Raw genomic sequence first — 24,378 nt, forward strand, 5'->3', positions numbered from 1 at the left:
TCACCTCACCACTGCTTACATGCTTGGCTTCTGCAACCGCCTTTGTCAATGACTCTCTAAAGCAACAACAGGCCATATATCTTTTTGAATAAATCTAAGCAGAAAGGCCATCACATCAAATGCATACTAGCATCTTTTATCCTAAGTGTTTAGCCTTACTTAATATTCATGTGCTATATTTAACATTTTTCTTTTAAGGATTGTTCACCTCACAGTGACCAGCTATGTTTCTGTTACTACAGTTATAGGAACTAAACACATTTTATATTGCTTTTCTACCCCTGACTATAAATAAAGCTTTCCATTAAGGCTTTCTCTTGTATCCGTCAATATTTTGATTCTTATGTTGATGAAGTTGAGTGTTGATTCCACTGAAGTAAACTAAGATTCCAGTATAAAAAAAGATGTAGCAGAAAAATCCACAACCCGTTTCCAAAACTGACAAATAAACATTCCTATCTTTCACATAACAGCCCGTTGTTTGAATAAGGCAGAGAAAGACAACTCACACAATTTACTTTAGTTTGATATTGCTTTCAGTTTTACAGCCAAACATTGCACCGACTCCAAAACCTCTATCTTCTACTACAACAGTATAATAAAGTATAACAATGCTATTTATTTTGAAGTTTACATGGTCATTGCAACTGTATTTGAGTAGTTTACTAAGAACAGTTTAGGGAACATATTCATTAATACTTAATCTCTAATTACAAATGACAAATTGAAGGAGAGGCTTTGAGCAACTTTCTCAAAAGGAGACTTACTCAAGATCAAACATACGTAGAAATAAACCCTAAAGCTCAAGCTTTCCCCTATACCCCTATTTGTGCCATTCAGTAGTAGGATACCTGTGAAAGACCAGTAACATATAGGTCCATGCTATACATGGTCAGTGTGACAGGATTCAAATAAGTAGGCACAGAAGCTTAAATTTTGTATGATCAGGTCAACAACACAACACATCAACCACATATAGGCCTTGCTTGTACACACATATATCTCCTATTTATATGTAGCCTTCATCATCATACTTACTCAGGTCACGTGAGGCCATTTTTTTAGCATGTCTCACGAAAATTTCTTACAGAATGCCTTCTTAAAAATTGATATATTTTTCCTGTACTGTCAACCTGGCTGAAGAGAAATGGGTGCCTTTTTATTGTATGCTTATGGGTAGGATTGTCTGTAGGCTTTTTATTTGATTACTGAATAAAAGTATTGAAGGCATACAAAATTACTCAACCACTGCAAACACCCATCAGCTTGGTTTCAAGCATTCTCAATCCCTATGAAAATTAAACACCAGCTACACATTTAGCCATAGTTCCACAGGAGACAATTACCCTTTTCCATTAAAAAATAATTACTCAGAAGTTCACAGTTTGGTGCCTAAGTATGAATAACCAACCACCCAGAGACCGTCCATAATTTTCTGCTTATCTAAGAACAACAGCATTTACAAGCAATTATCCCAGAAAATTATTACTCACCAAACACATTCCAAGCAGAACTATATGGAAGGACTCGGGAAAAATAACCAGCATCTACAGGCAACATCAAAGATATTGTAGCAGAGACTGCTGCCATTAGAAAATGTCTGGAGAAAGTGTAAGCTCTTACAACAATTATCTTGATTAGTCTTCATTATATCATTGTTATTCTCCAATGAGTGTTCTGAACTGGAAAAAGACTCTCAGGCTCATCCTCCGGCAGCTCAGAAGAGCAGTGGCGCTGACCCTTCACACCACACCAATCCTTGGCCATTGCGCAAGGAGTTGTGTGGGACCTTCTCCCCACCACCACCTGCTAATGCAGGTTAGCCTACACTGAATGTGCACTGAAGTAGGACATAGGATATGCTGAAGATACTCAAAGGGCAAAGCCAACAGAAGCGTAAGTTACATGACAGTTGCAAAGGCCCTGCATGATTTTTAGTACTTTTGGCTACCCAGTGGGATACTGTTCAGAAATATTGTTGAACACGCACTTATCACTGATGACTACTAGAAACAACTAGTTGTCTTTGCTGAGGTAACGAGTTAACGCAGGCTGATGTGGTGGGACAACTCGTACTATTTGCTCACTTGCAAACTAACACGTTCTCTTTGAAACACACATTACACAGGTAAAGACCGCGACAAAAGACTTGAATTGCAGATGGCAGCTCACCTCACACAGGCAGCCCTCCAGCACTGCGCCCACATGCACCGGCCAGGCGTGGCAGGTGGGGATGCAGAGGCCACGGGTCTCATGGCCACCCGCAAAGGGACCCGCAGGTGGGCGTTAAGGTGACACTGGCCCAGAGAACGACTGCGGGCTTCATTAGCCCTCCAGGCCCAAACGCCTCTGAAACAGTCTCTTTCACACGCGCCAGCCACCTCCTCGCGACGCCAGGCTTTCCCATCGCTCCCTCCTGCACCTGAAGCCACCTTACAGCTCCCATCCCTCCTTGACCCAAAGTTGCCTTACAGCTCCCAGTGCTTCCCGTTCAAGAAGTTTCGCAGCCGAGGTGGCAACACTGGCGAACACGTCTGCTTTCAGGAAAAATCCCTGCCTTTTGTTTACCCCACTGAAGCACTGGGTGAGAAACTGAAAGCGCTCCTTCGGGCGCCTCAGCGCTGCCCTGCCGCCTGCCCCCGCTCCGGCCGCTGCTGGAGGCCCGCGGGCGAAGCTCCCCGCCCTGTTCCGGCTGGCGGGCGGGAGCGGCGACGCAGCGGGGCGCCGAGACGCCCGGGGACTCCAGCGAGGCGGGCAAAGAGGCGGACTTCGGCCCGCTGCGGCTCTGCCCGGTTTCGAAACAGCACGAAGTCGCTTTGGCCGAGATCCTCCACGGCGGCCAACGGGTGCATTCCTGCGGGAAGTTCCACCCGCTCCCCTGCCCAGCCTCCTCCGCAGACCTCCCGGCCCCGCCGCCGCGCAACCCGCCTCCCCGCCGGGGGCCCCAGCGCCTCGCGTCGACCACCCCCGCCCTGGGGAGCCGCGACGGGGAGCGCCGCCGGGGCTTCCCGTGCAGTGCGTACAGGCGCGCAGCCGGCGGGCTGGGGAGGCTCTGAGGAGGAGCTCCTGGGAGGCGTGAGGAGGGAGGGCCGGGAGGAGGCGGGAGAGGGGAGCGAGGCCGCGACGGGACAGGAGCGAGTGGCGGCCGCTGGCAGCCCCCGTGCACGAGCGGCTGTGAGGGAGGTTAAGGCCTCCCCGGCCGGCAAGGAGAGGCGCCGCCCGGGGGCCCGATCCGGCCCCGGGCCTTGGCGAGGAGCCGCGGAGCGGGGTCGCGGGTGCCCGCGGACTGCGGGAGTTGGCAGCAGCCTGACGCCCTGGGCCAGCAGATACGTTTGTTGTTAAAGGAGGAAAAGGTGAGGTGAGTAAGCTTGGACAGTTTCAGCCATGGAAATGAAACTTGCCACGAGGTTTCTGTAGGTGAATGAACTTCTTACCAGCAGGACTGAAGGGAAAGTTAGTCCAAAACACTCCCACAGCAAATGAATTTAAACTGTGTGCAGAGTCTACAGTGGGGGGGGGGGAACAAGCAAGAGCTGCTTTTACCTGAGGAGCTGTTCCTCCTATGCCTGACAGCATTTACCAGCGCAGCGCTGTGGAGGGTAAATGTCCAGCAAAGGTCCCACTGCTCTGCTGCACCACATGTTGTCCACGCTGTTAGACATCTCCGGGAGAGGATCATGTTTTACATCTGTCAGAGATTATATTGCTTTGGCTGTGGCAAAATAAGACAGGGAGTAAAGTGACCATCTCTCCTGTTTCAGGATTGGTTTGGAGGACCTAGGGTGGAATGGTGCTCATGCGGGAGGACCATGCGTAGATGAGAGTGGGTATGGATCAGTATGACAAAGAGTTGTGTACTGAAACTAGTGTTTTAATCTATTCAATCCAACTGTGTGTGCTGTATTTAAATTAGAATGGCTTGATTTTTGACTGCTGCACTTGTGAACTTAAAATCACAGAAATCTGTAAATCATCTACACACTGATTCACAAAGTTACTTGAATACTGTAACTAGGACACCGTTGACTGACTTCACTCTCAACTCAGGCTTTGCAAAAGAAGAATTCTCTCAAGTGTTACTCTGCCAGTCGTGTTTCATTTGATGTAAAACAACAACAGAAAAAAAGCAAAGCAAAACATGCAATAACATCTAACTAGAAATCTGACAAATGTGGTGGATTAGATTCAAGATACTACTTCAGTCACATAAAAGAAACATTAGAGTTAGCTTTCTTGGCTGGTACTTCAGCCTTCTAGCCCACACAGCAGGTACCCTAACTGTCTCAGTACATATTTTTGATCACTCTTATTGCAAGTTTTATCAAAGAACAGGACGGCTCTGATTGGATAACTGTAATGATGCCCAGTGTCCTGTAACTATTTTGGATTAGCCACCTCATCCACCTACAAAACCGTTTCATTACTGTCCATTTTTCAATATATCCCAGCTATGCGTGCAGGACACCTACCCTCCTCTCTGTTGTGGACTGTGAGCCTTTTAAATCTAGAAGTCTAGAAGTCCGTGGGCTGAACTCTAGCACTTCTGATTAGCTTTCCTATAGAGACACCAAGCCAATTTAGTACTTAGATGCCCTACACAGCTTCTTACATATCTTTTTCTCTCCTTTATGTCTCTCTCTTCCTTTAAAAAAAAAAAAAGTGAAGTAACTCATTCTTCACCTTTCACAGCTTCACTGTCCCCTAGAGAAGTCTGTTTTCACATGTGACCCCAAATAAACATCTGTAGAGTTGCAGTGGTAGGTACCCATGAGTTACATCCGGGTTTATTTCTCATGCAAGCCTCATACTGCATTCAGAAATGTGTTATAGTGATGTAAGGAGCCCCAAACTAACTTCAGAGCTCCACTGCCCACTTCTAGCTATCTTGTGTACAATTAGATACATTATTAAACTGTAGCAACAGATTTTTCCTGCTGAGATGCTCCTGCTCTCCTCACTGTTCTAAGACCACTGTCTATAGGCCCTGCTCAGTAGTAATAATATCTGTAAATACATACTTTTTTAAAATGAGCTCCAGAATTTGAAGCTCTAATGCAATACAGTGAATATGTTGCTGCCATATGCATTTCTGCAGGTCTGTTCACTGATTCCTGAGGAACAACTTACTACATGTTCATAAAGGTCATGATATGTGAGAATCCAGATAAAGACATGCAGTAATATTCAGTAAGGCCCAGAAGACAACTTTTTGTTGGTAAGTACAGAGCATTCTAGCAGAACCATGTTGTGTAAGCCTCCCTATTTCTACATATTTTGTTTTGACATAGCCAGTACAGTATTTAATTGAGCTGGCCATAAAACTATAGTTCCCTACTGGGTAAATTTGGTCAGCTTCTCCAGCACCTCTTGGAGCCTCATATGGCTTTACCTATTAGGATAACAACTTGAATTTTCCATTTACTGGAAAACATATTCTTGCTGAAATACAGTTCTTGGGAACACTGCACAGGTTGTGAATTCTCCCTGGCAAAAGGGGCCAGAAAAAAATAAGGGAAAGTTGAGAGCAAAGATGCATTAAGGTTACTTTTTGCCTGATGTTCTCATGTTCAAAGAGGGACTCCTGCAAAATTTCACAAAACTATCTTCTGTAGAAGAAGTTGAATTGTGATAAACTCGTGTGTGCTCATAGGGATACACAGATTATTTCATCGAGAAGTATCATCATGTTCTAATTACAGGACTTCATGAACTCAGTCCTTGATACCAACACCTTCAATACAAGGTTTAATTAGTCTATGAGTTTCAAAGACTGCACATATGAGAGGCTCTTAACATATCCAGTTTTAAAAGGGTCTAGACTTCAGCATTAGGGCTCTGGCATAAGGCAAGGTACAAACACTTAGACCTCTAACATCAGTGCTGCCTTTGGAGTTTCACTTTAGAGAGTGTTTTCAGGAGCTCAATAACCACTGCTTATGCTGTAGCAAGCTGTGGAACTGCAGCCTCCAGCGCTACCAAAGTAAGTCAGTCTCTGACTGAACATGATTCCAGGGATTCTGCAGAAGCTATCCTCTTTACAGCGAACAGCTAGGTTGGTTGGAGGCTTAACAGACACATTCTGGTTAGGAGGCACAGTAATATTTGCCAGCATTATAGATCTCATGCCAAAATAAGCAAGCCTGTACTTGTTCCAGAGTCTGTGAAGCCTACCTATCTAAATAGTAAGCATTGACCATCTGTAGGACCAAAACCTGAGGGTTTACTTCCTTGGAAGTAAGGTTAATCACTTCACCTCATCATGGTGAATCTCCACCAGAGAAAAAAAAAAACAACTCACATTACAGGGACGAAGTACCTTTCCCAGATTATCAGGGTGCAGGCTCATAGTCTACCAACCCCATCAGCCATCTACAGTTCCTGAAACAATAAAAGTCTTGTGACCGACCAGTTCTGCAGGTTAAACATAGGTGCTTCAGAATTGTATCCCTCTTCATCACAAACAAATAAAATCAAAACAAGTAAAAACCTTTCTACCTTTGCTTATTCCTCTGTTGTATCACAGGAAGTAACCAAACCTTTTCTTCTGAGAAAGAAGCCTTTAATATTCTCCACCTGTAAAAGACAACCCCACCTTCAGCTGGGATCAATTTTGAATTAGCTATATGAGAATCAGCTGTATGAACTCTGGGCCCAGACCTATCCCTTGCATCCATTTTTTTTTAACAGAGAAAGCTGTTCTTTATGGTTGGTTGTTTATTTTCCAGAAGGTTGAGGGTTTGTGTAGCCTATTACAGATTTTTCCTAGGGAAGAGTAAGAGATGTATGTTTATTCCCATCCTTTACCTGAGAGGAAAAAATATACTTTGGCATCTGAGATTGTACATCAAATTGTAAATAAATATAGTTGTATGTGGAAGACTTTTAACATTTATCGGGAACCTGCACCTGATTTTTTACAGTTGGCCCTTAGTTGCTCGTGTGTGCTCTCACAAACTGCACATTGTAGAGTTTCACCCAAGAAAAATGAGTACAGTTCTGTTCCACCTTTTAGTGAGAAAAAGCTGATTATTTCAGTGATTCATTAAGACATGTTTTCTTTTAGTGAAAAAACCCAGATGTTTTACAAAAATACAGGGCTTGTATTACAAAGTATTGGATAACTATGAAACTTGAATGTATGAAAATCACAGAAATCAACATTAATAATCTAATTAATTTCTGAAAAATTAGATTTCACAAACATAATACAGTATTCAATGTATTTCTTGGAGAAAGCTTGCTTATCTCTTTCAGATGGGCAGTGCATTACAGTGTAACAGCCTCTGGATAAGTCAGTCTCTAGCATCCACGGCAACCTGCTTAGGCAGATGCCATGGGCCAGGGAGAAATACTATTTACAGCCTGAGGATATCCATTTTCAGTAGTTGTTTATACAAAGAGGACTGGTTTCAAGGGGAGAGAGTAAGAGAAACGCACTCCAAACGGGCCAGCAGCATTGGTAGCTGTGACACACGGGCAGTGAAAAAAATCTTACATTTAGTCCCCATACCTGAAACTGTGGAACGCAGAGCTAAACCTGTGCTGCTTGCAAGGCTCACAGGCTTGTGTGAAGGTAAAAAAAATTGCCATTCCTACTCAGCCTGAGGATCTGGTGGTATTAGATTGTAATTGTCCTCAGAACACTCCAGCGGGATCTGGTTTTAATAATAAGGTAGAAAGCCACAGACGAACAGATTTTGCCTTTCCTGTCTTAGGAGACATACCTCAAAACCCAGTAGTTTTTCACCTTAGGGGTAGCTGAAAATGAGTTTCACTGTTACACATGTGTTTTGTAGAGATGTTGTCCTAGATTTGGTCTGGCAGAAGCTACAGTGGGCATATTCTTCATTTCTGTTGTGACTTGGCTATGCAATATCACTGACTGTCACAAACTTAACAGAGAAGTTTATGAAATTACTGGTTTTCTGACGTTCTTACCTAGTAGAGGCAGATGAATAGACACTACAAGGTAAGCAGAGGTTTCTATGCTTTATGGTTTTGGCAAATACTTGAAAATGTGCTTTATGTATCTATCTCCGGAACAAGAAGCAAGCCAAATCAGGCTGCATATAATACAAAATAGTCTGCCACTTGACTGGTGCATAGACTGCATTAAAAGAATAAGACAGCAAGTTTCAGAGTAAATATTTATTGGTTGTATGGGCATTGTTGTTAACCTTTTGGATAGTGAGAATGGGTAAAATATACCAGTTTTACCTGAAAATGACTGACATCCTAGAGGTCATGCACTGTATTAATGCCTACATCTTAATTAGGATTTTTTGTTTGTTTGTTTTTCTAGGGTGAAACACTGGATTTTTGTTAGAAATTCTGCAAGAGTGATACCATCAGTAAAGATGTCATACTTAAAGAAAGGACTTAAATGTTGCAGTCCTGTGAGTCAGATGAACAAAGTAACACGAACTCTGTTTAAAGCACACATATTAAAGAACGTATTTGGCATCAATGAACAATCATTCGGAAATTCACGTGCATCATCTCAACTTAGTTCTGAAAAGGCAAACTCTTACAATTATGTCATTGTTGGAGCTGGATCAGCAGGGTGTGTATTAGCCAACAGATTGACTGAAGACCCTCTCAGTACTGTACTACTTTTGGAAGCAGGCCCTAAAGATACCCTTCTAGGTAGTAAAAGACTGATGTGGAAGATTCATATGCCTGCTGCATTAACATACAACCTCTGTGATGAGAAGTATAACTGGTATTACCACACAACATCACAAAAGCATATGGATAACCGAATTATGTACTGGCCCCGAGGAAGAGTGTGGGGTGGCTCCTCGTCGCTCAATGCTATGGTATACATCCGTGGGCATGCAGAAGATTATAACCGATGGAGCAGGGAAGGGGCGATAGGATGGGACTATGAACATTGCTTGCCCTATTTTAAGAAGGCACAGACACATGAACTGGGTCCAGATCAGTACAGAGGTGGAAATGGACCCCTGTATGTGTCACGAGGGAAAACAAACCATCCCCTTCATCATGCATTCCTGGAGGCAACCCAGCAAGCTGGGTATCCCTTCACAGATGATATGAATGGCTATGAGCAAGAAGGATTTGGCTGGATGGACATGACTGTACACCAAGGTAAATCATAAAGGGGTGCTTAAGTAATTTGTATTTCTGACCCACCAGTGATACTTCTGAAAGCATTTTGGAGCATATAATCTGCACTGAATGCCATTTGGTTGTTTAGATTACTGAAGAGCTGTGGCACTCTGTATTTACACCCTCTTCATTTCACAGCAGCTTGCTATCAGTCTAGGGTGTATTTCATTGAAAATTGCGTTGGCATGCAAGTCTTGATTCATACTTAAATTTGGGAAGGATAGTAGGTGTTCAGAATGTCATTGTGAAATTTCTTGTGTTAAAATAAAGTCTGTATTTATTATATCAAGTCACATTTGCTTTGAACTCTATAAACTCTGTGAAGGCTTTCCCTCTGTAAACATCCTGATTGGTATTGGCAAAAATCTTGAAGAATACCGAGTATGACTATTTTGATGTTTAATGTAAATGTGCATTGTAGGTCAGAGATGGAGCACAGCTAGTGCTTACCTTCGCCCAGCCATATCACGCCCAAATTTGACAGTTGCAGAAAAGACACTTGTAACAAAAATCTTGTTTCAAGGAACGAAATCCATTGGTGTTGAGTATGTGAAATATGGCCAAAGGAAAAAGGTAAGAGGTTTTTATTTTCTGGTATGAAAGGTATGATTCAAAGCAAAATTAATTTTTTTTTTTTTAAACAAAGTTTTATTACAAGTGGCACTTTACTATGCAAAATGTCTGCTTTTCAGATGTTATGTTGTCTCTTCCAGTATGATTCTTTGTCAGTTATTTTACAGTAGGTAATATTTCAGCTGTGTCGATTTAGAGATCAGCATCTCCATTATATTTCCATCTCTCAGGTGTGAGGGGACAAGCCATAACTTGATGTTACGCAACAGTATTGTGTAAGGTTTCTAGCTGGAACCTATGGTGCAGTCATGCACTGTCTCAGCATGTAGACTAGTGTGCTGAAATGATGATGTTTCTGGAGAACAATTCTGAAAATGCTGTTCTGGCATAGGAAAATCTGTAAAAGATAGATAATGAAATCTGAACGGCTCCAGGTGTAATGAGTCATGCACTTCTACATTGCCACTATGAGTTGAGTTTTGGGATAGTAATGATGAAACATAACGAGGAAATGTGCCGTATGGTTGTTTGTGGAGTGAATATTTTTCAGTCTCAGTCCAACTTCCACTGAACATTTGATCATGTGGAATGAAGCTTGAATTGCCATTACAACTTAACTCTGTGGATAAACGGTTGATTTTATGCACCTTTCAATACATTGACTTCTGTAAGACCTTGAACATTCTCATTTCCCTTAACTCTTTACTATTATAGCTGATTATGGATTATGTAACCAGGAAATTGCCAAAAAGGGATTTGTATGTTAATGACTTAAGATATTTAGACACAAACAATTATAAAACAATTAAAAAGTGTAATAGCAATGTCCTAAAGAGAGGACAGTACAAATTTTGACAATTTGACTTGTAAGCCAGTAAGGCTTACAAGACTCAACATACAAGTGTTCTGTCGCTTGAACACCTACTGAAAGTTAAAATGCAATATAAACTGTTCTTTCATTTTCTAATGCACAGAACAAATCTGTTGTTTTCTAAGTGGATTGGTAATATGATTATCATTAACAATGTAAAACAGAAGTTGCAGAAAATATAATTGATTTCATGAGCTATTAAATGTCTGCAAAAACAGCATCTCTACTTGGTGTTCTTGTGCCATTATCAAGATTAATTTTGTGGAAGAAAGTCTGGAAAAGCTAATTACACATGATCAAATGCTTTGTGAATGCTGGACCACTTTAATTGCAAAATTCTTTTATTGCTATGAATTTTCATACATATCGATACATGTATGAATTATACATAGTGAATGATATATGTTTATAGCATATATCATAAAAAGTACACCTTCAAAGTATTTACCTTCCTTTTTTCTCCCCAAAATCAAAAATGTAGGACTTGTCTGCTTTTATTTCCTGTCAGGCTGGAAGCACTACTAATTTTATTACATTATGAACATCAAGATGAAACACTTGATTACATCAAAGCATTTTTGTTTTTACAGTATTTTAGGTAGGATCTTTTTTACATCAGTCATCAGTAAAGTTTAAAGATTATCAAAACCTGATTCAAACATGCTTCAAAACATAGTCATCAAGCCAGTGACTTAAGTGTTATTCCAGTAGACACTGGGGTCCCACAGAGCTCCCTGGACTCCAGTAAGCCTTCTGACAAAAGTAGGGAAGGTAGACTGAACTTTCCTGGAGTTTCTGAGTTCAGAATCAAGCAGAGAAGTGTATTTAAAGGAGAAAAATGTTTTTAATGTACCATAGACTAAATAACCTATACAAAAATGTTTCAGTTTTTCTTCTTTGCATGTTAGCGTTAAGCACAATGAAAGACTGTATATGAGCTAAGAATAACTACAGTGCTGACTTTGCAGTGAGCACAGACCAAATGAGCTGCCCAGGGAGGTTGTGGAGTCTCCTTCTCTGGAGATATTCAAGACCCGCCTGGACAAGGTCCTGTGCAGCCTGCTGTAGGTGACCCTGCTTCGGCAGGAGGGTTGGACTAGATGACCCACAGAGGTCCCTTCCAACCCCTACTATTCTGTGATTCTGAGCATGATTTAAATGCTACCTGGAACAAACTGGCACCAGTTCTGTGTGTACCACAGAAAATATAAATGTTATATTTCTATAACATGCAAAATACAGATCTAAGTATTGATTCAGCCATCACAGATATGCTGTGTATTAGTCTTAACGTACTAATGATTACCCGCAGCAAAACAATAGCGAACAAAAAATATCAGCGCTGGCTATCCATTGGCAATATCAGATAAATAGCATGGAAACAATTTATCAAAGTTTATCTTTGCGCTACATTTTGATCTAGTTGCTAGCAACAATCTCATTCACCATCTCTCTGTATAGCAGCTGAGGTGTCATTAAAAAAGGACAGGATTATTACAAGTTAATATGCACTCCATGCTAATCTGTTAACACTTCACCATACTGCAGGAATAAAATAGCACTTTTTAATGTTCCTTTAGAAGCTAAATGTCTCATCTAAAATAAAAACAAACAACTATTCATGATAGTACCTTACATTCTACAAGAGCAGAGAATGCAGATGAGCAATCCCAGATATGTTTCCTTGAACCCTTCCGGGTTTTGCTTGCTAGTGAGAGGAAGTTCAGGGGCATAATTGTGTGCCTCATCTATTTTTTTCCTCACTGTGGCCACACTGATATGTTAGAGTTTACAGATAAATGTTATAGTATTACTTCTGCGAATGTATATTGCTTTAAAACATTTGACTAGCTTAGGTAGCATTGGACTTCGCATTAAATATAAATTGTTGCTTACTTTTTGTTTCTTCTGTGGTGCAGTTGTTCTTTCATAAGGACAAGTGAATCTAGAATCTTTTTTTTTTTTTCCTAACATGTAAGAGTTAATATTCAGTTTGTAATCAACTACCTAACTCAGTCTGTATACAAAAGATACCTTATGTTTCAACAGCCAACATACGTGCAACTAGGGAGGATGGAGTGTATCCAATGTGTGTGTGTTCATGAGCCATTTCATTGGAACAGAGAGGGATAATTTGAACAATGTTGGGGTCACCCACATCATCCTCTTTCGCAGAGTAAAGGGGAAGGGAGGGTGGGTATATGTATTTTCTTACTTCACACAGTTTTCCCTTTTAACAGTGCAAAGCACTAACCCCAGATACAAATGACACAGAGAATGATTTTGGTATTGCTAAATGAGAGCATTTGGGGGCAGAAATCATTGGAAAGAAATTGTGCCAAAAATACTTGCAGAGAAGATTCTAGAAAAAGAGCTATCCAGCACAGAAAATGGAGCCAAAGGCAGAGAAATATTTCAGCAACCTATATCACAGAATCACAGAATGTTCGGGGTTGGAAGGGACCTCTGTGGGTCATCTAGTCCAACCCTCCTACCGAAGCAGGGTCACCTACAGTAGGCTGTAGAGGACCTTGTCCAGGCGGGTCTTGAATATCTCCAGAGAAGGAGACTCCACAACCTCCCTGGGCAGCCTGTTCCAGTGCTCCGTCACCCTCAGAGGGAAGAAGTTCTTCCTCATGTTCAGACAGAACTTCCTGTGCTTCAGTTTGTGCCCATTGCCCCTTGTCCTGTCGCTGGGCACCACTGAAAAGAGCTTGACCCCATCCTCCTGACACCCACCCTTCAGATATTTGTAAGCATTTATAAGGTCCTCTCGCAGCCTTCTCTTCTTCAGGCTGAACAAGCCCAGCTCCCTCAGCCTCTCCTCATAGGAGAGATGTTCCAGTCCCCTCACCATCCTTGTAGCCCTATATCATGATCACCTCAGGGGTCAGACTCAAACTGATGAAAAGCCTGTCACCAAAACTGAATTTTATATATATATGCCTGCAGTCAGTTTTCTCAGTAGTGCTTTAGTGGTTGAGGAGCTTCTGAGGACTACAGTGAGCTAAGAAACTAAACATTAGTCATGGATGAATTAAGAAAATAAACTCTTGAGAATTTTTGGGCTAGCATGTCTCTGAATTCAAACATCTTCCTGAGGAGTTTCTGTTGTAATTTACAAACCTTTACTGAAAATGGAAGCGATGGTTAACTGACTGATCTGACCATCATAGGTACTTTTTTCCTGGCAAGTAGCACAGGAGTTTATTGGCAGCCATGGTACTGGCTGAGCTGAATGTTTGTCTGCCATACGGTTTGAACGGATTGCAAACATGGGAATAAATACAGAAATGATCAAAGTGAAAGCTTGATCATTTATCTCTGCAGAAACTTACAGCAAGATAGGAATGCATTTAGAATGAGAAAAATGGGAGGGAAGGATGTCTAATCTGGATCAGAAGAGCGTATCTGAACAGAAGCTCTTGATGTGTTGCTTGTATTCAGATCAGGCTTAATAATGTTAGGACTTTTGTGCTCATTTCCTTTTAGGCTTTTGCCAGTAAAGAAGTTATTTTAAGTGGAGGTGCCATAAATTCTCCACAGCTGCTTATGTTATCTGGAATTGGCAATGCAGATGATCTAAAAAAACTGGGGATCCCTGTTGTTTGCCATCTTCCTGGTAATTTTATTTATTTTAACCTTACATCTTCCTATGGATGCAATTCAAATGTAATTCAGTTAAATGAAATGAATCCATGAAATTCAGCTGTCTTTATGTCAGGTTGTGTGGACTGAAACACAGTGTTACAATTCAGTGGAAACACACATGGCTTTTAGAACTGAACAATAAACTCCTACACTTTCTTCACTATATTTGATAGTGAAAAATGCCACTGAGTACTTTTAAAGCAGCATATTTATCATTTAGGATTTTGAATGAGTTTTGATCCACAACAGATTGTATAAACTCCCACTGTCATATATATTCAAAGACAGAAAGAATAGCATGCACTTTTGCTTTAAACTAGAAAAGCTAGAACTGTACTTAGAAGTCATATCTGGCAATTTTAGAACAAGTGATACGTCTGCCATTTAGCTTTCTAATTTCATTCTAGTTATGCTATGCTTATGTAAAACCTTATTCTGACATGAACAAAAGGCTGAGAGAGCTCATGGTCTTGGTCTTAGTAATCACTGCCCTTGTAAGAGGTTAGTTTAGTTGCCATTTATGTTGGGTTTTGGTTGCAAATTTTGTGTATAATTGTTCTGTGTGAAATAACTTTTTTTATCCTTCCTTTCTTTTCATTCTCCTCCTTTCTTCCTCTCCTTGCCCCACAAGGAGTAGGCCAGAACCTTCAAGATCATTTAGAAGTGTACGTCCAACAAAAGTGCACCAAACCTATTACTCTATATAACGCACAAAAGCCAGTTAACATGGTGAGGATTGGTCTAGAATGGCTTTGGAGGTTTACAGGTATGAAACAAAGTATGCAGTCCTTCTACCACTGATTGCTTTACAATTAGTACAGCCTTTTATCCATGAATTTCAAAGTCTGGGAGCCTTTATACATAAATTTTCCATGTCCTGGGAAATAACTGGAGCTTGCAAATGGGCTTGAACTATTTCTGTTTTTCTAAATCAAAGTATTTTAAAACAGTTATTACATTGTAGGTAGCAAGTGAGGTTTTTATACAGTGGTTTTTAACATTTTTATATCTCTTCTCATTTAAAAAAAATTCTACTTTTAAATCTTGGTGCTACTGAGAACAGCTGTTGTAAAAAATTAAGAAAAAGTTCTATTTGAGATAGTATTTTGTCAATAAAAACATATTGTTGAGCTAAATTCAGTTTTCCATATAATTGCCCCAAAAGGATTCGTTTGTTGCTCTGATCAGAACCCTTTAGGTTTACATATAAATCGGAAATCACTTTTGTTAAAACGACACACTCATTTTACAGTAACCTACCTGGAAGCTGTGCTTTAAAAAGAATCCGTGAAAGTAATCCTTGAAATCAGGAAAACAGTTTGGCTAAATTTGAGGACTTCATCACTTGTGGAATTATGATGTTAGTAGTTGACAACTTACATTGGGTATGAGTGGCTTTTTACCATGCAAGTAAATATTGAGAGATAACTCATGGTTTTAAACACATGTGAAAATAACATAATATGAGGGGCACTGCAGGCTTGTCATCTTTCCACTTCAGGGTAGGCGTTATGGACGGCTCTGCCTATTACATGTGACTGATGGGATAACTATACTGCATGTATACTCCATGGACACGCAGTGCAGTAATATCAAGATGCTGCAGTCAGTTGCCTCCACACCCCTTGGGATCCTGGGACCAGACATCAGAGAAATGGGATTTCCAAAGCTATGCATACTTACATTTATCTAGTGATTAAAAAGCAGATGAAAGTGATGCATATTGCTTAAATTATAAGCTGCTTATAATGGATTTGCATTCCTTGCAATTTCCAGTGTACATATGAATTATTCATAGTAGTGAAACCAAGGGTTAAGAAGTGGATTTTTTGCTTTTATGAGGTCTTTTAATGGCAGTTTCTCTCTCATTTACACTCTCTAGGTGAGGGAGCCACTGCCCACTTAGAATCTGGTGGGTTTATCCGAAGTGAACCAGGGGTTCCTCACCCCGACATTCAGTTCCACTTTCTCCCTTCTCAGGTGATTGATCATGGTCGGGTTGGTTCCACAATGGAAGCTTACCAGGTGAGTTGTTGAAGAACATATTCCAGTAATGTTCTGTAGTGATTAGCAAGGAGGCTCATGCTCTGTTATAAATATTGATAATTTAGCTATATACTGAAAAATACTTTGTTCAGTATAATACAAAAAGAGCTGGCTTAACCTCCTACATCGGGGAAAAAAACATGAGCTTGTTATTGGATATTGCTACCAAAATTATCTTACTTTTTATCTTGGGAAAAGTAGACAAGTATCTAACTGCTGTTGAAGTATTTGCACTACTGAAATGCCATAGTGTTATTGATTAGGATACCATTGTGCTAAGTGCTGTATAAAACTGAAACAAGGTGTTCCCTGTCTCACTGCAGTTTAGATAGAGGTTTAAGTGAGAATGTATGAGGCCACTCATTTATTCACTGGCACAAATCCAAGCCCCATTTAGAGTACGATCTTGATCCAAAAGTCTGTGCTAATGCTGAGGAACTGTCACTGAATATACACATTTTTTCTTGCTCACCTCTTTTCTTCAGCGATGATAGTAATTTGGTCTGATTGCTGAATGTATTAGAATGCTCTGCTATGGCTAAATTGGAATGTTGTATTTTAAATTAAAAGAACAGCTGTGAGTTGAGAAGACAAGTATATTTCCTTCCCCTTATGGAATATCATATCTACAACAAATTTATGTGGAATGGAAAAATGTGTGATAGGATTTTCCATTATCCCCCTTTAACATTTACATTTGCTTAATTTGTAAAGAGTGTCTGAACTGAAAAAAAAAAACCCATACTGAATTTGGAAATACATCTGATGAGATTGTGTCGTAAGTATAGTGTGGGTGTTGCAGGTCCATGTGGGGCCCTTGAGGAGCACGAGTGTGGGCTGGCTAAAGCTGAAGAGCACAGATCCAAATGACCATCCTATCATTGAGCCTAACTACATGTCAGCAGGTAAATGCAGCCTCTCCTTGTTCTGATGGCAACTTATTTCCTGCCTGTCTCATTAGCAGATTTTCATGTCTGCTCAACACCAGTTCAAAAGTGCTGGCTAGTGCATTGTTATTTATTTCTCATTTATAAAAGTCAGTATCAAACGAGGCCATTGAGCAAAGCTTTGTATAAAGCAAAAGGAATTCCCTGTTGGGGATGCAGTCAGGGTTCTCGGTGTTTGCTGCATCATGCTGTTCATTTCATCTCCTCCTCTGCTTGTGTAGGGATGGATCTCATTTGCTGCTTCATGCTGAGACTAAGGTCCTTAGCTGTAGACAGTGGGTGTAGCAAAATAAAGGGCAATTCTTCATAGCTCACCTATCCCCTTTTGGGAGTTTTGTTCACAGTGAATGTAAATATCTGTGACTTTGAAAAATACCCTACTTTATTATGACTTTCAGCAATAAGTGAGAGACTTTCCCTCTAGTTCTTTTTCTTCAATGCTATTTTTTTCTGTTGTGCATTCTGTATGTATTATTAAGTTAAGGGTGTACTTAAGACTTTTCTTATTTTCTCTCCATACAGAAAGAGATATTTGGGAATTCCGCCAGTGTGTCAAGTTGACCAGAGAGATCTTCGCTCAGAAAGCTTTTGAAAAATTTCGTGGGCCTGAAATTCAACCAGGAAACCATGTTCAGTCTGACAAAGAAATAGATACTTTCGTAAGGCAGAAGGCTGATAGTGCTTATCATCCTTCCTGCACCTGTAAAATGGGTCAGCCTTCAGATAGCACTGCTGTAGTTGATCCCCAAACAAAAGTAATTGGCATTGAAAACTTGAGAGTAGTAGATGCTTCAATAATGCCCAGTGTTGTCAGTGGAAATTTGAATGCCCCAACTATTATGATAGCAGAGAAAGCTGCAGATATAATTAAGGGCCTCCCGTCGCTTCAGGAGAAAAATGTTCCTGTATATAAGCCCAAGACGTTGGAAACGCAGAGATAAACATTTTTATCCTTTCACATCGTTTGCTACTTAGGCTTTCATCATTATATTGGTATCTCATACTGAACATGCCAACAAAATAAATACCATGCAAAATAACATATCCTATTAAAATAACCATTAATTTGAACTATTCTCTTATATTAGACTACCTATTTTTTTTTTTTTAATCAGCTGGCTTAAGCTGCTTATTTTAGTTAAACACGACCTTTTGTGGTACAGGTTTTTTGTTGAAGAGAAGCTATTTCTAAGTGACAAGACAGTTGTGCACACAAGCCAGAAATACTGTGCAGTTGCATGAGGAATGGAAAAGATTAATGTGAGCTGTTTTGAAAATCATTATGGTATGCCTTGTTCTTTAAAGGAATGATTTTAACTGCTGTGAGAGTGTTACCCAGAATAACAGCTAGTCAGTAATCCCCACATCCTGCAAAGAACGGTTAAGTAAATGTAAGCATTTATGCAATTTGATATTCACAGGCCAAAGCAGTTTGTATCAGAATTCATGAGAGGGAGAGGAACCTGTCTGTGCTCAGAATTTGTCAAATGTGTTTTTTTATGGGAGCAATGCACAGTTTACAAATCCTTACTGAAAGTTAGAGTTCACCATACTTAGCAGTCTTAACTGTATAGTATTCAGAAAGAAAACATACATTGTATTTATCAGAAACTTGTTTTTCTAAAAAATGCACAACAGGAGCTGATATTTAAAAAAATACACTGGAAAACTGGAATTTCTCATTGCTTTTTTCACAAGGAGCTTAGTAGAATTCAGTTCACAATTTAAGCTGATCTAGTTGTACGACTTTATCACTGAGCACAGTAAGAGTTTTGCACTTCCTGTAATGTCCGTAAAGTTACTGGTCTTTGCTCAAAGATGAATGTTTACAAAAGATATTTCTAAGCAAATCATCTAAATGGTGCCTTACTATCAAATTTTGTTTAAAAAAAATTACAGCCAAGATAGATTTAAAATGAAAGGTTACTCAAAGTAACTGCATAAGGTCAGATACTGATGATGCAGCAAGAGATCTTTTTAATTAGAAGGCAAGTAACTCAGTGAGCCAATGCTATATTTTAGTTATGACTTAAATCTGTGGTTTACTATCTTCAGATGTGTAAAGCAAGATACATGCTCTTCTGGGACTGTTTTCTGTGTCAATGTAACTTTCAGATCTTTAAACTGATGTTTAAAGAAAAACAAACCTGAAGAAACTGAACTCATTGAATGAAATCGAATCCATTAAATTTTTTTTATTTATTGAGTATTCCAAAATAACTTCTGACTAAGCAGCTGTCAAAGTATAAAGTAAAGGCTTCTGTAGCCTAATATTGCCCAGGACTTGTGGTGAACAGAATGAACTTTTTTTTTTTTCAGAAAAAATGGGATTTTACACCCTCTGAGCAATCGTAAAAAACTTGCTGACTCGGATTTTGGCTAGAGGGACAACAGCAGCTGTTTAAGGCAGATACTTCTACCTGGTGCTGCTTGCTGTGAGGCAGTGGTTGGAAGCCCTGCTGCTAACTGAGGGAAAGGACTTAATTCATGAGAGTATCTACATAAAGACAAATAAAAATGCGGAAAGTGAAAGATGATAGCAGCGAACTCAGCTCCAAAAGGAGACAGGTAAAGCCTTTCTATGTATATGGTGCATTCTTTTGGAATGCGGGGAAGAGCAAGAATATTTTAAGTCATAGGTGATTGATTAGCTGTGTTAATAAGACAATCTGAAGCAATTGTGTATTTGGGGAAAGCATGAACTGTGTATGGTGTACCTTTTTAGGGCAAATTGTTTTCATTCAACACCAGTGCTTTTGAGATCTTCTTTTAAAGGTATTCAGTAGGTGTCTTAGTGTCATTTGGAATACAAAGTATTAGGATAATTAGAGTAATATATACTGGCGAGACTTACCACAGTCCTGTGCAGTTGAGAGGGGAAGCAATTCGGAAGCACGGAATACTGAAGTTCCTGCATTTGCAGATTTACAGCATGGGTTTCCACTCTAGGCATGCAAGATGGGAATTGTTATTATGCAACCGCAGAGGATTAACAAGCCACTGTCTTACATAACTTACTACAGAACACGCACAGAGCTCTCCTCCGCCATTATGTCAAGCTCTAAAATACGAAACAGCAAGGTTAGATATACATGCCAAACTGCACGTGCATCTTGTGTTCAGGTACACACTGCTGCATCGTGCAGTCAGATAATCAGACATTTCTTCTAAACATATGTACACACCTTGCAAATTCCTCCCCTTCTAAAGACTTCAGTATTTTCAATGCTGTGAACCGCAGTTGCTTGATTAATTTAGGCCTCACTGCTATAGAATGTTGAGACTCCTTCATGACATTCCTTTGATGCAGTGCTAAAGAAATGGCTCAGGTATTTGAAAGTGTTGTTGCCCTGGGGAAATCTTGAGGTAGCATCATGCTACCATTAGCTTCTCCTGCATTGCATGTGGCTGCTGATATTAAATTCCTGTTAAAATCATTCTTGCTTGTAGCACAGTCAAATCTGCTAAGGGATATTTAGAACAGGTACAAGATACTCTAATATGTTCTGTGGAGCACTGACAGTCTGCTAGCTAAAATTAACCATCTTTTACACTTTACCGGATTGCAGAGCACAGGCTGATAATTCCAGAGTTTTACTTACTTAACAAAATAATACAGTGTATAATTGAATATTATTCCCAGTTCTACCCAGATATAAATTTTTCTATAAATGCACAGATGATACTATATTACGTAGTCAAAAACAGTTACATTTAAAAATTGTTTGATGTAAGAATCTGGAAGTTACTAGACCTGCCAGCATGGCTTGAACCAGCAACGGCAGTGCAAGTCAGAACACCAGCACTGCCAGGGCTACAGCTTGCTGCAGATGCTGCTGACACAGTTGGAGGTCTCTGGCTGGGGACAATGAGGTTGAGAAAAGTGACCAAAACTGTTTCTTTTGTACACACATTTCAGATCAAGTTGCTTTAGTATGAGAAATGCTTTTAAAAGCAGCAGAAAATAGCAGTATTTGTAAAACTGCAGTACATTGAATTTACATAAGGCCATTCAAGGTTTCATAAACCAGAACTTTTGATGTTTCTGCAGCTTAAAATCCTTTCGAAGTGTCCGATTTCAATTAGTCTGCAACCAAATGAGGCAGCTATATAAATATGGGAAAACTGGAAAGTGGGCTTGGAACATCCATTATCTATAAAATAAAGATAGAAACATATTCTGAGAAATAACAAAAGCATTTATGCATTTTTTTAAATTATAGTTAAAATGAAGTTATTTGTAGAGAAAAGCATATCTTATTACCATAATTTTTAGTCTCTATTCTTGTCATCCAAGCTCCAAAAAACATTGTTCAAATATGAATATATTTTATATATTCACTTTTTCAGTGAATTTACTTCACTGTGAAACACTTAGCTATGTTTAATTCTTTACTAATGTTTTTTGTCATTATACATATATAAACAATGAGATTTCTTAATTTCATGAAATATGTTTTAGTTGTTGAGATAACTTCTAGTTTTTCTGTACAGAGTAATTGCTATGATTGGCAGTATTTTAAGGGTTCCAATTACCATGTAATTGTACATATATTGATTACTTTTTCCCCATATAGTTCTGTAATAACATTCAACAGGTATTCTGTGTATGCATATATATATACACATATATATGTGTTCTCCCGTAAACCAGTAGCTATCTAGAACATGGCTTTGTAACTAAATTTCCTTCATTGTTTGTAAGGACTGTTTTCTCATAAAATAGTGTATCTGCCCTAAAGATTCTGTCATCATACTATTGAAAGCTAAGGACAAACCGTACTAGCAAGAACATACAGTGAAGTCAGCACATTGTTTTCTGTCTCCTTGGACAAGTGATTAATTAAAAAATTGTCATTCAGATCAATCTGCCAAATTTGACGTGCTATCAAGACTCCAGGCAGTTAAGTAACCTGGTCTGGGATTTTTTTTCCTCCTGTTTTTTTTAATGTTCAACTGCAGTTGCCTTAAAGGTGGTTTTCAGAAGTGGGTATACCACAGCAGGTGGAATTTTGAAAACTACTGATTGTTGTTTCACAGTGATACAAGATCCGGAAAGCTCCATTTTGGTGTCTCGAAGCTTGTTTCTGTAAGCTGGGAACGTCTAACAAAGTGACTACTGCTGGGGACCCACCCAAGTGTTTCCTGGCAGACAGAATGAAAGATTTGTTTTGACCTTTTAGGGAATTTTACTTGGAATTTCCTAATTGTTTCCGTAGATCGGTATCTAGGGATGCACTAATCCCCTAGGTAGCAGGGGAGTAATAGTGCCCTTTTTCATACAAATACTCCAGTCTCTTTCTGGTTAACAGCAATCATTCATAAAAGACTTACACACTATGATAGTGTAGACTGATCACTATATTCCACAAATTCCCTCCCATTCTTTAAACAGTGCAAACAGAATTTAAATTTTGGAGCTTCTTGGTGAAAAACCATTAGCAAAAGGAGTCCCAAATATAATAAAATTATTACACAGTTTTATTTTGAAGAACATTTTGCATTTGTTTTAATACAAAATCATGTAGGTCAAGAAATAATTTACAAACCTTTAAGTTCTTATCCCGGCATTTGAAATAAGAATTATTTCAGAGGAAGTCTGTAAGTGATTCATAGGAAACTGTCATTATGTACAAAATGTTTATTGACATTTTTTTAAACATCACATTTGTAAAAATGTGAACTGGATTGCTATCTAGCATATGAACTACAGGTAAAACCTGATAAGATAACTTGTTAGAACAAGTCATTGTTATCCAGTGCTAACAAAATAGATGGTAGCTTTCAGTGTTTTTTGATTTTTCTCCAAGGTATATTAGCCTCAAAGTCATTTCAGGGTTTTACTGCATTGTGAACAATGTCTAAGCCCTCTCTTGATTGCATAAAAATAAATCTTTGAAATAGTACACGTAGAACAACAGAAAGGTAGAGGCAATAAAATAGTATACTTCTTAGATAATCAAGGTTTTTGGTTCTGAAGAATCATTTTATCGTATTTCTTTTCTTTCCAAGCAGAGTAAGTAGTACTGAAGTAAAACATTTTCACTTCCCTGTGAAATGTTTTCTGCCCAAGATGCTTCCTATGAAAGTAGGGTATGTAGGTAATATACTTCATCAAAACTAATTGTCTCATGATCAGTAATACCTTGGCATGAACTTGCCAATTTTTAAATGATTTTAAGATTTATTTTTTAGCATGGGATTAATAAAAAAATAAAATTAGAGCTTATTTTTCAATCCAAAAGGTTAATTTCCAAGTATAAGACTGTGAAGTCAACTGTGCATCCCTTATGCAGAGAGATTCATTTGACTCTATTTAAAAAAAAAAAAAAAAAATCTGTTCTGTTGCCAAGTTCAAACTTGACACTTTATCCCAGAAAGAGATTTACACCGAGAGGTGGCTCTATTTAAATATTTATGCTATAGATCTATATATTCCAAGTAAAAATACTTCTACTAGAATTCTGTGGAGAGTTACAATAATTAGGGTCCATAAATATTGCTGCAGTTCAATTACGGTACAATAATTACAAAATATAGAACATCTCTTTACAAATACAAATAATTGTATATTACAATTAATTTACAATAATTTCTACTATATAATTTTTAGCAAACTATCTTACCTAATTCTACTATAACCTGGTTGCAAGTGCATTAGTAAGAATGCAATTATTCCAGTATATTTTGCCCTTAACATGATAGTCATAAAACAGACTATCTGAATGATATTTTCCTATGTAAACTGGTGTTACATATGACAGATTATTCTTTATATCACTTCTTTTTCCAACAATCTCTAACAGGTAGAGCATGACAAACTATATTTTAGAAGAGCATTAAGAAAAGAAATCAGGAGGCAAGTCTGAAAACAATGTTGGAATGGATATGCAACGGGCAGCTGATATGCTATTGAGTACCGAGATAATGACATTATTGGTTGTCATCACTCATCTCATGTTGCTATTTCCCACACAATTTTGTGCCGGAGTTAACACAGATTGACAAAATCCTGCTCTACTACAAAGGACAGCAGCACAAGGCTGAAAGACAGGCAAGATATTACACCTCAGAATCCTGCTCTAGCCCTCAAAAAAACTGATTGTCACAGTCTGCTTTGTTTCAAAATAACCTTATTCCTACAGAGGAACTGAAGAT

At 39.1% G+C, this 24,378-nt stretch overlaps 1 protein-coding gene across 1 annotated transcript; it reads left to right on the forward strand.

Annotated features, from left to right (window-relative positions):
* Positions 1–2,919: 2,919 nt before the first annotated feature.
* On the forward strand, positions 2,920–24,113 carry CHDH (choline dehydrogenase). Its single transcript, XM_075433173.1, has 10 exons — positions 2,920–3,358; positions 5,096–5,215; positions 8,303–9,111; positions 9,554–9,705; positions 14,069–14,198; positions 14,859–14,993; positions 16,110–16,252; positions 17,076–17,178; positions 17,743–19,788; positions 24,027–24,113. The coding sequence occupies exons 3-9, from the start codon at positions 8,358–8,360 to the stop codon at positions 18,159–18,161; spliced, it is 1,836 nt and encodes a 611-aa protein (XP_075289288.1). The 5' UTR covers positions 2,920–3,358; positions 5,096–5,215; positions 8,303–8,357; the 3' UTR covers positions 18,162–19,788; positions 24,027–24,113.
* Positions 24,114–24,378: the final 265 nt, after the last annotated feature.

This window comes from Opisthocomus hoazin, chromosome 11 (assembly GCF_030867145.1).
Source record: "Opisthocomus hoazin isolate bOpiHoa1 chromosome 11, bOpiHoa1.hap1, whole genome shotgun sequence".
Lineage (NCBI taxonomy): Eukaryota > Metazoa > Chordata > Aves > Opisthocomiformes > Opisthocomidae > Opisthocomus > Opisthocomus hoazin.

Excerpts from the sequence above, each read along its gene's own strand:
- CHDH (XM_075433173.1), top strand. The coding sequence starts at position 8,358 with ATGTCATACTTAAAGAAAGGACTTAAATGTTGCAGTCCTGTGAGTCAG. Across the intron at positions 14,199-14,858 it reads TGTTGTTTGCCATCTTCCTG|GAGTAGGCCAGAACCTTCAA; the intron begins GTAATTTTATTT and ends TTGCCCCACAAG. Across the intron at positions 14,994-16,109 it reads ATGGCTTTGGAGGTTTACAG|GTGAGGGAGCCACTGCCCAC; the intron begins GTATGAAACAAA and ends TACACTCTCTAG.